This window comes from Coregonus lavaretus (assembly GCF_964263955.1).
Source record: "Coregonus lavaretus genome assembly, chromosome: 1".
NCBI lineage: Eukaryota > Metazoa > Chordata > Actinopteri > Salmoniformes > Salmonidae > Coregonus > Coregonus lavaretus.
The window spans coordinates 50551757-50564181 of record NC_139988.1 but is presented as its reverse complement, the minus strand read 5'-3'; the positions used below and the strand labels follow the sequence as shown (position 1 = coordinate 50564181).

General features: G+C 41.9%; 1 protein-coding gene across 1 annotated transcript in view; it reads right to left on the bottom strand.

Annotated features, from left to right (window-relative positions):
- Window positions 1-8736: 8736 nt before the first annotated feature.
- Window positions 8737-12425, bottom strand: part of LOC311130320 (ninein-like protein) — a gene marked incomplete at both ends in the record, with an annotated part of 36226 nt that continues 32537 nt past the window's right edge. The window contains 7 exons of the mRNA XM_084163052.1: window positions 8737-8928; window positions 9020-9133; window positions 9211-9420; window positions 9738-9851; window positions 11450-11599; window positions 11733-11879; window positions 11994-12107. Of these exons, the coding sequence (XP_084019178.1) occupies window positions 8737-8928; window positions 9020-9133; window positions 9211-9420; window positions 9738-9851; window positions 11450-11599; window positions 11733-11879; window positions 11994-12107 (1041 nt within the window). The remainder of the gene's footprint in view (window positions 8929-9019; window positions 9134-9210; window positions 9421-9737; window positions 9852-11449; window positions 11600-11732; window positions 11880-11993; window positions 12108-12425) is intronic.

Here is a 12425-nt window from a genome sequence, read left to right as displayed (position 1 = left end):
AAGCCACTCCTCAGTAAAAGGCAAATGACAGCCCACTTGGAGTTTGCCAAAAGGCACCTAAAGGACTCTCAGACCATGAGAAACAAGATTCTCTGGTCTGATGAATCCAAGATTGAACTCTTTGGCCTGAATGCCAAGCGTCACATCTGGAGGAAACCTGGCACCATCCTATGGTGAAGCGTGGTGGCAGCATCATGCTGTGCAGATATTTTTCAGTGGCAGGGACTGGGAGACTAGTCAGGATCGAGGGAAAGATGAACAGAGCAAAGTACAGAGAGATCCTTGATGAAAACCTGCTCCAGAGCTCTCAGGACCTCAGACTGGGGTAAAGGTTTTGTATTTGTATCTATTATAGATCCCAATTAGCTGCTGCCAAGGCAGCAGGTACTCTTCCTGGGGTCCAGCAACATAAGACCGTTATATACAGTTTCAAATACTTAATGGCATTACATTTCATGACACCTTACCCAACACATTCAGTGTTTTCCCTCAGGCTACCACAACATCCATGTGCACGTGTGTGTAGTGTCTTATCATGTGTATGTGTGTCTGTGTGTGTCTCTTCATAGTCCCCATTGTTCCATAAAGTGTATTTTTATCAGTTTTTAAAAAATCAGTTTCTACTGCTTGCATCAGTTACCTGATGTGGAATAGAGTTCCATGTAGCCATGGCTCTATGTAGTACTCTGCACCTCCCATGAAGAGACCTTTGGTGGCATTTCTTGTGGGGTATGCATGGGTTTCCGAGCTGTGTGCTAGTACTTGAAACAGACACCTCGGTGCATTCAGCATGTCAACACATCTTACAAAAACAAGTAATGATGAAGTCAATCCCTCCTCCACTTTGAGCCAAGAGAGATTTACATGCATACAGTGGGGGAAAAAAGTATTTAGTCAGCCACCAATTGTGCAAGTTCTCCCACTTAAAAAGATGAGAGAGGCCTGTAATTTTCATCATAGGTACACATCAACTATGACAGACAAATTGAGAAAAAGAAATCCAGAAAATCACATTGTAGGATTTTTAATGAATTTATTTGAAAATTATGGTGGAAAATAAGTATTTGGTCAATAACAAAAGTTTCTCAATACTTTGTTATATACCCTTTGTTGGCAATGACACAGGTCAAACGTTTTCTGTAAGTCTTCACAAGGTTTTCACACACTGTTGCTGGTATTTTGGCCCATTCCTCCATGCAGATCTCCTCTGGAGCAGTGATGTTTTGGGGCTGTCGCTGGGCAACACGGACTTTCAACTCCCTCCAAAGATCTTCTATGGGGTTGAGATCTGGAGACTGGCTAGGCCACTCCAGGACCTTGAAATGCTTCTTACGAAGCCACTCCTTCGTTGCCCGGGCAGTGTGTTTGGGATCATTGTCATGCTGAAAGACCCAGGCACTTTTCATCTTCAATGCCCGTGCTGATGGAAGGAGGTTTTCACTCAAAATCTCACGATACATGGCCCCATTCATTCTTTCCTTTACACGGATCAGTCGTCCTGGTCCCTTTGCAGAAAAACAGCCCCAAAGCATGATGTTTCCACCCCCATGCTTCACAGTAGGTATGGTGTTCTTTGGATGCAACTCAGCATTCTTTGTCCTCCAAACACGACGAGTTGAGTTTTTACCAAAAAGTTATATTTTGGTTTCATCCGACCATATGACATTCTCCCAATCCTCTTCTGGATCATCCAAATGCACTCTAGCAAACTTCAGACGGGCCTGGACATGTACTGGCTTAAGCAGGGGGACACATCTGGCACTGCAGGATTTGAGTCCCTGGCGGCGTAGTGTGTTACTGATGGTAGGCTTTGTTACTTTGGTCCCAGCTCTCTGCAGGTCATTCACTAGGTCCCCCCGTGTGGTTCTGGGATTTTTGCTCACTGTTCTTGTGATAATTTTGACCCCACAGGGTGAGATCTTGCGTGGAGCCCCAGATCGAGGGAGATTATCAGTGGTCTTGTATGTCTTCCATTTCCTAATAATTGCTCCCACAGTTGATTTCTTCAAACCAGGCTGCTTACCTATTGCAGATTCAGTCTTCCCAGCCTGGTGCAGGTCTACAATTTTGTTTCTGGTGTCCTTTGACAGCTCTTTGGTCTTGGCCATAGTGGAGTTTGGAGTGTGACTGTTTGAGGTTGTGGACAGGTGTCTTTTATACTGATAACAAGTTCAAACAGGTGCCATTAATACAGGTAACGAGTGGAGGACAGAGGAGCCTCTTAAAGAAGAAGTTACAGGTCTGTGAGAGCCAGAAATCTTGCTTGTTTGTAGGTGACCAAATACTTATTTTCTACCATAATTTGCAAATAAATTCATTAAAAATCCTACAATGTGTTTTTCTGGATTTTATTTTCTCAATTTTTCTGTCATAGTTGACGTGTACCTATGATGAAAATTACAGGCCTCTCTCATCTTTTTAAGTGGGAGAACTTGCACAATTGGTGACTGATTAAATACTTTTTTTCCCCACTGTATTATTGTAAGCTCTTCGTGTACATTTAAGGGCCAGCCCTGCTGCCCTGTTCTGAGCCAATTGAAATGTTCAGAGGTCCCTCTTTGTGGCACCTGACCACACGACTGAACAGTAGTCCAGGTGCGACAAAACTAGAGCCTGTAGGACCTGCCTTGTTGATAGTGTTGTTAAAAAGCCAGAGCAGCGCTTTATTATGGAAAGACTTCGCTACTGTTGTATCAACATGTTTTGACCATGACAGTTTACAATCCAGGGTTACTCCAAGCAGTTTAGTCACCTCAATTTGTTAAATTTTCACAATTTATTACAAGATTTAGTTGAGGTTTATGGTTTAGTGAATGATTTGTCCCAAATACAATGCTTTTAGTTTTTGAAATATTTAGGACTAACTTATTACTTGCCACCTATTCTGAAACCAACTGCAGCTCTTTGTTAAGTGTTGCAGTGATTTCACTCGCTATAGTGTTGAATCATCCGCATACATATCCACACTGGCTTTACTCAAGGCCAGTGGAATGTCATTAGTAAAGATTGAACAAAGTAAGGAGCCTAGACAGCTGCCCTGGGGACTTCCTGATTCTACCTAGATTATATTGGAGGCTTCCATTAAAGAACACTCCCGTGTACTGTTAGACAGGTAAGTCTTTATCCACAATATAGCAGGGGGTGGAAAGCCATGACACATAAGTTTTTCCATCAGCAGACTATGATCGTAAATGTCAAAAACCACACTGAAGTTTAACAAAACAGCTCCCACAATCTTTTTTATCATCAATTTCTCTCAGCCAATCATTAGTCATTTGTATAAGTGATGTGCTTGTTGAGTGGATGTTGGTCTGGGCCAATGATGCTATTAGGGGGAATTCCGACCCGAGTTAAGAGCGCGTAAATGGAACGTAGTTCCCTTTATATGTACTTTTCTCTCTATGCGTATTCGGACCTTGAACTTAAGCATGAGAATAGCATGCTATTCAACCCGCTATTTGTTTGGGATGGAGATCAACAAAATGAAGGCGTGGCGGAGGTGTGTCTACAGATACGCCATATTCTGACTTTGACTTAAGTCCCTCATAATTCCACCACCTTTACGCTCGAGGAAACCATTGTAGTGTATTAGGATTATGTCTTTGTTAATGTTTTTCATGTAGAACTGAAAATATGTTTATTTTAGTTCAAAAGTAGCCATTTGTAGGGTGACGCCCCAGGGGAGACAGGTGATTGGACAGCAGAGGGAGCAACCCATATTTTTGCATTGTTTATAAGTATATGCTGGAGGCAGAGGGGGGGAGAGCAGACATTACAATTCGAGGACACTGCTCTCCGGGTGTCATGACATCTGTAAAACTTATGCTGAAAGCTTGTGATATGAATAAACTTATGATCAAGGTTCAGTATGAGCAGACTCCTTTGTTTATCAGCAATGACTAGCAACATTTACTCGACACAACACCATGAATAAGGTTGAGTGAACCTGCCGGTTCCAAGTGGGAAAGTTGGTAGAGCATGGTGCTTGCAACGCCAGGGTTGTGGGTTCGTTTCCCACGGGGGCCAGTATGAAAAATGTATGCACTCACTAACTGTAAGTCGCTCTGGATAAGAGCATCTGCTAAATGACAAAAAAAAAAAAAAAAAAAAAAAATGGAAAAGCATTTACTTTATTTTTTCTGATTAGAAATAACAGCATTCTCCATGCACTGTAATTTATAAATGATAAGAGCTATTAATAAGAGCTAGGTAAATTAGTCATTCGTTTGGAGAAGGGGATTGTAAATACACATAGCAATTGTTTTAGATTAAGTTTTCTTATGATCCATGGAGACGAATATTAAACCAGTCATATGGAAGCAAACTAAAAATCGTATCAACATGACATGTATTGCGGCCCCTTTTCCACAGTGAAGGAGGCTCTAAATAGCTGTGCCATTAAGAATTGTAATTGTATACCCTCATCATTTGCGTGGATGAAATATGGAGACCCAAGCTATAGGCTTATGTAGGTCCGAATCTGCCGAGTTGATGTATGCGCTTTAGAATGTTTAAATTATATGCCCGGCCTTTTCTCAGTTTAATTTTACAATGTGTATCATGTTAATTAGACATTATCGGGAACCACCATCAGTAACCCACATACCTTTATAACTGTCACTTTAGTGTTCGTTTCCTTCAATTTGTAGCCTACATTTTGCATCATTCCATTCAATTCCATTTACCTTTTTTTCCTCTGTAATGTCCGTGTAGTAGTTCCTGAGTGACGCTAGCATTAGTGGATCATATTAGGCTAACGTTAGGACATGTAGCCTATTTGAATCATTATGGAACGCAGACCACACATAGCAGTTTAAACCTGGAGCCTGGCGCACGGTTCACAACGACTGGACCGTTGTCATCACAGTTCCATGATTAGTGAGGATTAGTGTAGATTTATAGGACTATTATTCAACCCCTATTGTACACTTTTTTCCCCATGGATTGAACTTGAATATGGCAACATTCAGGATGAACCAAACCATTGTATTTTTCATTCCTATAAATATATTTTGTGCGTTAAGGCTCTCCAAAACTGTTTTTATGATTCATACATACTTTCCTAACCCTAATATTTGCCTAAGTAATCTACAAGATGAGTATTTTTAAATCTACCAATTAGTGCTGAAATGGAGACGAATATGCATATATTTAGATGGCTTTCTTTCATTGATCACTATATTCTGAACACGTTTTCTCGACGAATTCTAGTGAGTGTCAACATAATTCTAATTAAAGGTATACCGTATTTAAAGGGATGGCTTAAAATAAATGTACTGAAAACCCTACTGAATGAAAACTCCACAAAAATATGTTGGACAGCTAGTGGGAGGGTTTTCAGTGGTTGAATTACATTTATTCAGTGCTTGCAAGGTAGACACACCTGTAGAGCGCATTACGCACCTGCATTAGGTAAGTCTGAATACCAACTACTGAGAAGTGCGTAGGAAAGGCGTACATTTCCTACATCTGAATCGGGCCCTTAGTCATCAACTGTATCAATCTATTCAAACTACAGCACACAGACTCTTGATCAACCTAGCAGATTTTCCTTGCTTTGGTCTTTATTTTGCTAGTTGTAGGTATTGGAATGTTCTATCGTTTTTACCCTCTTGCCATTTAGGTTGTTGCTCACCAAATATATTTCTCTCCATTGGTGCGCTATTTAAAAGATCATGGCGAGTTTGAAATAGAAGACGGGACCATTATTCTTCTGAAGAAAAACAGTCAGGTATGTTCAAAACCCATAATCTTACTTTACATGTGAAAACCATCACTATATACACTGAACAAAAATATAAATGCAACATGCAACAATTTCAGAGTTCATGTAAGGAAATCAGTCAATTGAAATAAATAAATTAGGCCCTAATCTATGGATTTCACATGACTGGGAATACAGATATGCATCTGTTGGTCACAGATGCAATAAAAAAAGGTAAGGGCATGGATCAGAAAACCAGTCAATATCTGATGTGACTACCATTAGCCTCATGCAGCTCGACACATCTCCTTCGCATAGAGTTGATCAGGCTGTTGATTGTGGCCTGAGGAATGTTGTCCCACTCCTCTTCAATGGCTGTGCGAAGTGTATGGATATTGGCGAGAACTGGAACACGCTGTCGTACACGTCGATCCAGAGCATCCCAAACATGTTCAATGGGTGACATGTCTGGTGAGTATGCAGGCCATGGAAGAACTGGGACATTTTCAGCTTCCAGGAATTGTGTATTAATCTTTGCGACATTATCATTCTGAAACATGAGGTGATGGCGGCAGATGAATGGCACGACAATGGGCCTCAGGATCTCATCACGGTATCTCTGTGCATTCAAATTGCCATTGATAATAAATGCAATTATGTTCGTTGTCCGTAGCTTATGCCTGCCCAAACCATAACCCCACTGCCAACGTTGGGCATTGTGTTTACAATGTTGACATTAGCCAGTGTTGGAAAAAGTACCCAATTGTTATACCTCAGTAAAAGTAAAGATACCTTCATGGAAAATGACTCAAGTTAAAGTGAAAGTCACCCAGTAAAATCTTATTTGAGTAAAAGTCTAAAGGTATTTGGTTTTAAATATATTAAAGTATCAAAAGTAAATGTAATTGCTAAAATATAAATTTCAAATTCATTATATTAAGCAAACGGCACCATTTTCTAGTTTTTTATTTATTTACGGATAGCCAGGAGCACGCTCCAACACTCAGACATCATTTACAAACTAAGCATGTGTTTAGTGAGTCCGCCAGATCAGAGGCAGGGATGTTCTCTTGATAAGTGTGAGAATTAGACTATTTTCCTGTCCTGCTAAGCATTCAAAATGTAACGAGTACTTTTGGGTGCCAGGTAAAATGTATGGAGTAAAAAGTACAAAATATTATTTAGGAATGTATTGAAATAAAAGTAGTCAAAAATATAAATAGTAAAGTACAGATACACCCAAAAAACGACTTAAGTAAAACTACTTAAGTACTTCACACAACTGACATTAGCAAACCCACACAACACCATACACGCTGTCTGCCTTCTGCCCAGTACAGTTGAAACCGTGATTAATTCGTGAAGAGCACACTTCTCCAGCGTGCCAGTGGCCATCGAAGGTGAGCATTTGCCCACTGAAGTCGGTTACAACGCCGAACTGCAGTCAGGTCAAGACCCTGGTGAGGATGATGAGCACGAAGATGAGCTTCCCTGAGATGGTTTCTGACAGTGTGCAGAAACTCTGTTTCATCAGCTGTTCGGGTGGCTGATCTCAGACGATCCCGCAGGTGAAGAAGCCAGATGTGGAGGTCCTGGGCTGGCATGGTTACACATGGTCTGCAGTTGTGAGGCCGGTTGGATGTACTGCCAAATTCTCTAAAACAACGTTGGAGGCGGCTTATGGTAGAGAAATTAACAAATTCTCTGGCTACAGCTCTGATGGACATTCCTGCAGTCAGCATGCCAACTGCACGCCCACTCAAAACAGAGAGACATTTGTGGCATTGTGTTGTTAGAGAACTGCACATTTTAGTGGCCTTTTAGTCCACAGCACAAGGTGCACCTGTGTAATGATCATGCTGTTTAATCAGTTTCTTGATATGCCACATCTGTGAGGTGGATGGATTATCTTGGCAAAGGAGAAATGCTCACTAACAAGGATGTAAACAAACTTGTGCACAAAATAAGATTTTTGTGCATATGGACATTTCTGGGAACTTATTTCAGCTCATGAAACAATACTTTAAATTTTGCGTTTATATTTTTGTTCTGTGTATATGTGTTTTGTAAGGCAATGAACATGATTAACTCTCAAACTCAACTGCTCGGTCTCCACAGCACTTTCTACCACAATGGCTGGAGGACATGTATTACATGGTCAGGTTTGTTTTACATTGATTGTGTAGTGCATGACAAATCCACAGCTTGCATGTTAGTGTTTTTACAATAATTAAAATAATTTAGGAATCAAAAGGTTGACTGTACAGCAGTGCATCAGGATAGAAAATTGTGCAGATTTTATGAAAGGCCATGTGTATCAAAACTTTACATTTGTAAATACTGTACTGTGCTTTTGATTGATACTCTAAAATACCACAAATAATACTTTTAAAATAAAGTAGCTAAAACCTTTCTTTGATTAATCTTGTGTGATTAAATGAGGTTTCAGCCTTTAGCTTACAGTACCGTTCATCTCAGACAGACCAAAACATAAACTTAAAAGTTAAGTACCTTAATGGAGTGTGTTTGGTGATCAAACTGGAATGTTATTTACACATTAAAACATCTAATTGACTCTCAGACCTACCAACACAGCATGATGCTGGAGGATAGTCTGTTCATTATCTTCTAGTAACCTAACAGACTACATGTCTCTACAGAGACAGAATACTTCATATAAACTTCTGATTGAACTTCACAAAAAAAGGGTCTTGCGTTAACCTCAATATAATTAAAATAAAAAAATATATTTTATATACACAAAAACACAAGTCATGCATATTACCCTGGTATCTGAAAACACTTAAGACTTTCTGTTCCACTTACCCACAACCTGTGCTAATTGTGTGCAGTTACACAGTGATTTTGTTATAGATCGTACAGAATCATATTGTGGACCACTTGCCACATTAAGCATAAACAGGTAATTGGGATGGTCATCCCTATACTAAGGTTAAGGGAAGGAAACTAAGGTGTTTCCCAAATGTCAATGTATTTTGGGGAGTAGCATTGTTCTGAGTAGTAGGGAACTCCTACGCAGAGAGGGAGGCAGGGGTGATTTTACGAAGGAGCTTGTTGAGGGCTGTAATCTTCTCCTCTAATATGAAGTTATTTTTCTCAGCACTCTTCTGCCGCTGCTCAGTGACCTGCAGTGCCTTCATCAGCTGGGAGTTCTCCACATACAGGTCCTTTAGCATGATGTCCGACTTGGCATTCTTCGCCAGCTGTGGGAGGGAAAGGGACACAATTAATTAGTCCGATTTTCAGGACATGTTTCTCTGACTCTGCTGTGTCTCATATGAACGGTAAACTGACCTGCTCCTTCAGCTGGTTCACCTTCTCCTGCAGCACCATGTGCACACTCCTCAGCTTGGTTTCCACCTCCTCCATCCTCTCCTGCATGTCCCCCATCACCTTCTCATATTGCTCCTGAGCACCAACAGAGAGAGAGAGAGCATTTAGACCATGTCAACATCATACACATTTCCTGTGGTGCAGTAAAGTACCTGCTGCAGGCCCATCTGGGTGCTGGCCTGCTGGGCCTGTATGCGGAGGGTCTGCTCCAGCTGCTGCCCCCTGTGCCGCTCCTCTGCCAGCTGGGCCTGGAGGTGTGCCAGCTGCTCCCTAGACCCCAGTTCTGCCTGCTCCCTCAACCGCTGCAGCTGCTGGGCATGCTGGGCCTGGGCCAGGGTCAAGGATGTGTCTGCCCTCAGTGCCTGCATCAAATAAACAGTGTGTTTGAGCATCGACTACATTGTAGTCAGACTTGCATCCCAAACTATTCTTGCTCAAACTGATCCCCTCAAACATGCTGATAGACTCAATAGGACATAGGAATGGAGTTTGGAAATTTCCATGAAAGGAATTTGCCTAAACTTTCACAAGCCTGAGAGGGAGGATTAGTGCAAACTTAGACCATGGTGTTAGTTGCTTAATTTGAGTTTAAATTGGCAAACCTGCTTTCAATTTAGAGATTTGGTGCCTCAGCAAATGTAATTGATCAATGATTTGACCAAAATGTGTGGCTTATCACCTGGTCCTGTGCCTCCGCCCAAGCAGTCTCCAGTTGTGCCTGTTTGCTCTTCAGAGTCAGGCACTCCTGGGTCAGACTCTGTACCTCCACGTCCTGGCCCTGCAGCTGACACACCTGAAGGAAACAAAGCACAACAACCGTGAACTTCAACCTACATTTCAGAAAGACTATCAAAGACACTGGTAACCAATGTTCCCTCAAATGTTTGGGGGCACTGAGCAAATTTTCCTTGTCAACGGAAACTTGAACGTGGTGAGAATGTTGTGCAACTTCCGGCGCACATTTATAGTGAACACTGAGGCTGTACCCCTAAAGTTTTCGACAGTAGCCAATAGGCATAATGTAGGCCTACCAACAAAACAAAATGGAGCAAATCCCATAACATTTTCACAAAGAAATAGCTTTTGATTTATATGATATAGCCTACAGTAGCCTATATGTGGTGTTCCATGCAGGCCTACATTGCATGAGACTTTAAAAAAAGCTTGACATTAATTAATGATTTTATTCTTGGTCTTTAACACCATGGGCCACATAGGTGACTGTAAATTGCATTGTATGATGCTAGAAACAGAGAATACGGAGAATTAGACATGCAGAGGGCTAGCCTACATATTGGCTTATTGCCCCTTTTCATAAAGACAAAAGCTTTTTACCTGACTGGCTTTTCAAAGACAGCTTGAAATGTAGCCTACACATTTTGTGCTCTTGTAGGAAGCAGTAACTCCCCAATGCTGACCTATACGCATCTATAACTGGGCTAATAACTCGCTAACTAGCAAAGAATATCAACAAATGTGCACACGCGCGGCTCTGAACTGATCTGAAAAGCACATTCACTCGCGGGGGATTGAAAGACAGCTTGTGGGCTACCCCCAACAATAGAATTCTACTCTGTTGCGCTCTGGCTCTGCCTACAACAAAATCAGACTAATTTGTTTCGGTTTGTTGCATTGAAAAGGGGCTTATATAGTGTTGATTTGATCACAGAAAAAAATGATCTATATAGTGAAAATTAATGGGTCGAACTCAGTGAAGTTCATGATCTTGCGTCTCTGTGCGGCCTGGCAATTCTTCTGCGCGGCAGTCCTGGAGGAGGTGCGTGGCCGCGCGCAGCTTCGAGGGAACATTGCTGGTAACTATCCCAAGATACACCACCGGTGTTGTTTCCAATTGGGAGAAAATGAAGCATAGTGGGCGGAAGAAGCAAGGAGGTGGAAAGCCAAGCATGAGCTAGCAAGATCTTATTGGTGCGTTCTAGCATGCATTTGCATATTTACATTAGGGAAAGCCTACTCTGAAGTGCGCGTGTGCAATAACTCAATTCGCCCTTGCATTCCTTCTAAACAATGTCATTTGTTTTACTTTTAGAAATGGTAAAGTCTACAAAACTTGGTGCACTCTTATTAACAGATTCTAGTTTTGGGAGCAGAAATGTATTGAGATCGAATGTTTCATCAATGAGATTTGCAGAATGTTGGCCTAAGTTTCATCTAGCTCCATGTTCTCCCACTGGACTTCCTCTCAATCACCATATTTGGTGGTGAGAAGAAGTGCTAAACGGATGCTTCAGATTTATACATCCGGTGAGACATCTGTCTCCTATCTGTTCTACTATGTTAACTTACTGCCCATCACATCAACTGCCTCAGTGTTATATGTTGTTGAGCAAGGAAGAACAATATCTTTAGGAGCAGGTGACATAGTCCTACCTTGTGGAGCAGCTCCTGGTTTTGGAGGCGCAGGCTCTGGCACTCCTCCTGTAGGGCCATGGTGGCCTCCTCCTCATGATGTTTCTGGGCCAGACACAGCTGCTCCTTATCCCTACTCAGCCTGCCCATGCTGGCCTCCAGCTCCTTTACCTGATGATCAGCACACAACAATGAAGTCAGTCAAAGCACTGTTGTATCAATACTCTATATTAAAGAGCAAATTCAGGAGCAGCAAAAAGTGAGCAGACATTTCCAATGTTTTCATCGTCAGTATGTCACCCACCTTGTCCTGGGCATCCTGCAGCATCCTCTGGTGGTTGGCAACTTCCTGGGCCTGGCCAGTCTTCTCCTGACCCACAGCCTGGAGCTTGGAACGAAGCAGCTCTGTCTGGGAGTCCATGGAGCGAAGAGAATCCTGGAGCTTCTCAACCTGTAAACAAACATAATTCATACATAGGTCAGAGGAAACCTAGCATTTAGTACCTGGAAGATGACAATTCCCCCCCCAACAAAGATGCTATAGCCAAGTAGATCCTTCTCTCACTATATGGGTCCTCCCCTCCACCTCCCTCAGCAGCCTCTCCTTATCCTGCTCCAGCCACTGGTGTTTCAGGGTCAGGCTGGTCAGCGAGGACTCCACCTCTGACAAACGCTGGAGCTAAGAACAAACAAGACATTCAAGAACCAAGGTACATTAATGACACCCGTTAATAAGTTAGAAGATGAATAAAAAATGCTGAACAATAAATTCTTACATTCTCTACAATTTAGACCAAACTTAGTATCGAGATCAGGGATGGGTAACTTTGATGGGGGAACTCAAACGGGTGGAGGCAAATGTTTGCAGTTTTTCATATGATAACTGAGTTGAAGCACCGTCGGCAGCGATTACTGCCTTGAGTCTTCTTGGGTATGACGCTACAAGCTTGACACACCTGTATTTGGGAAGTTTCTCCCATTCTTCTCTGCAGATCCT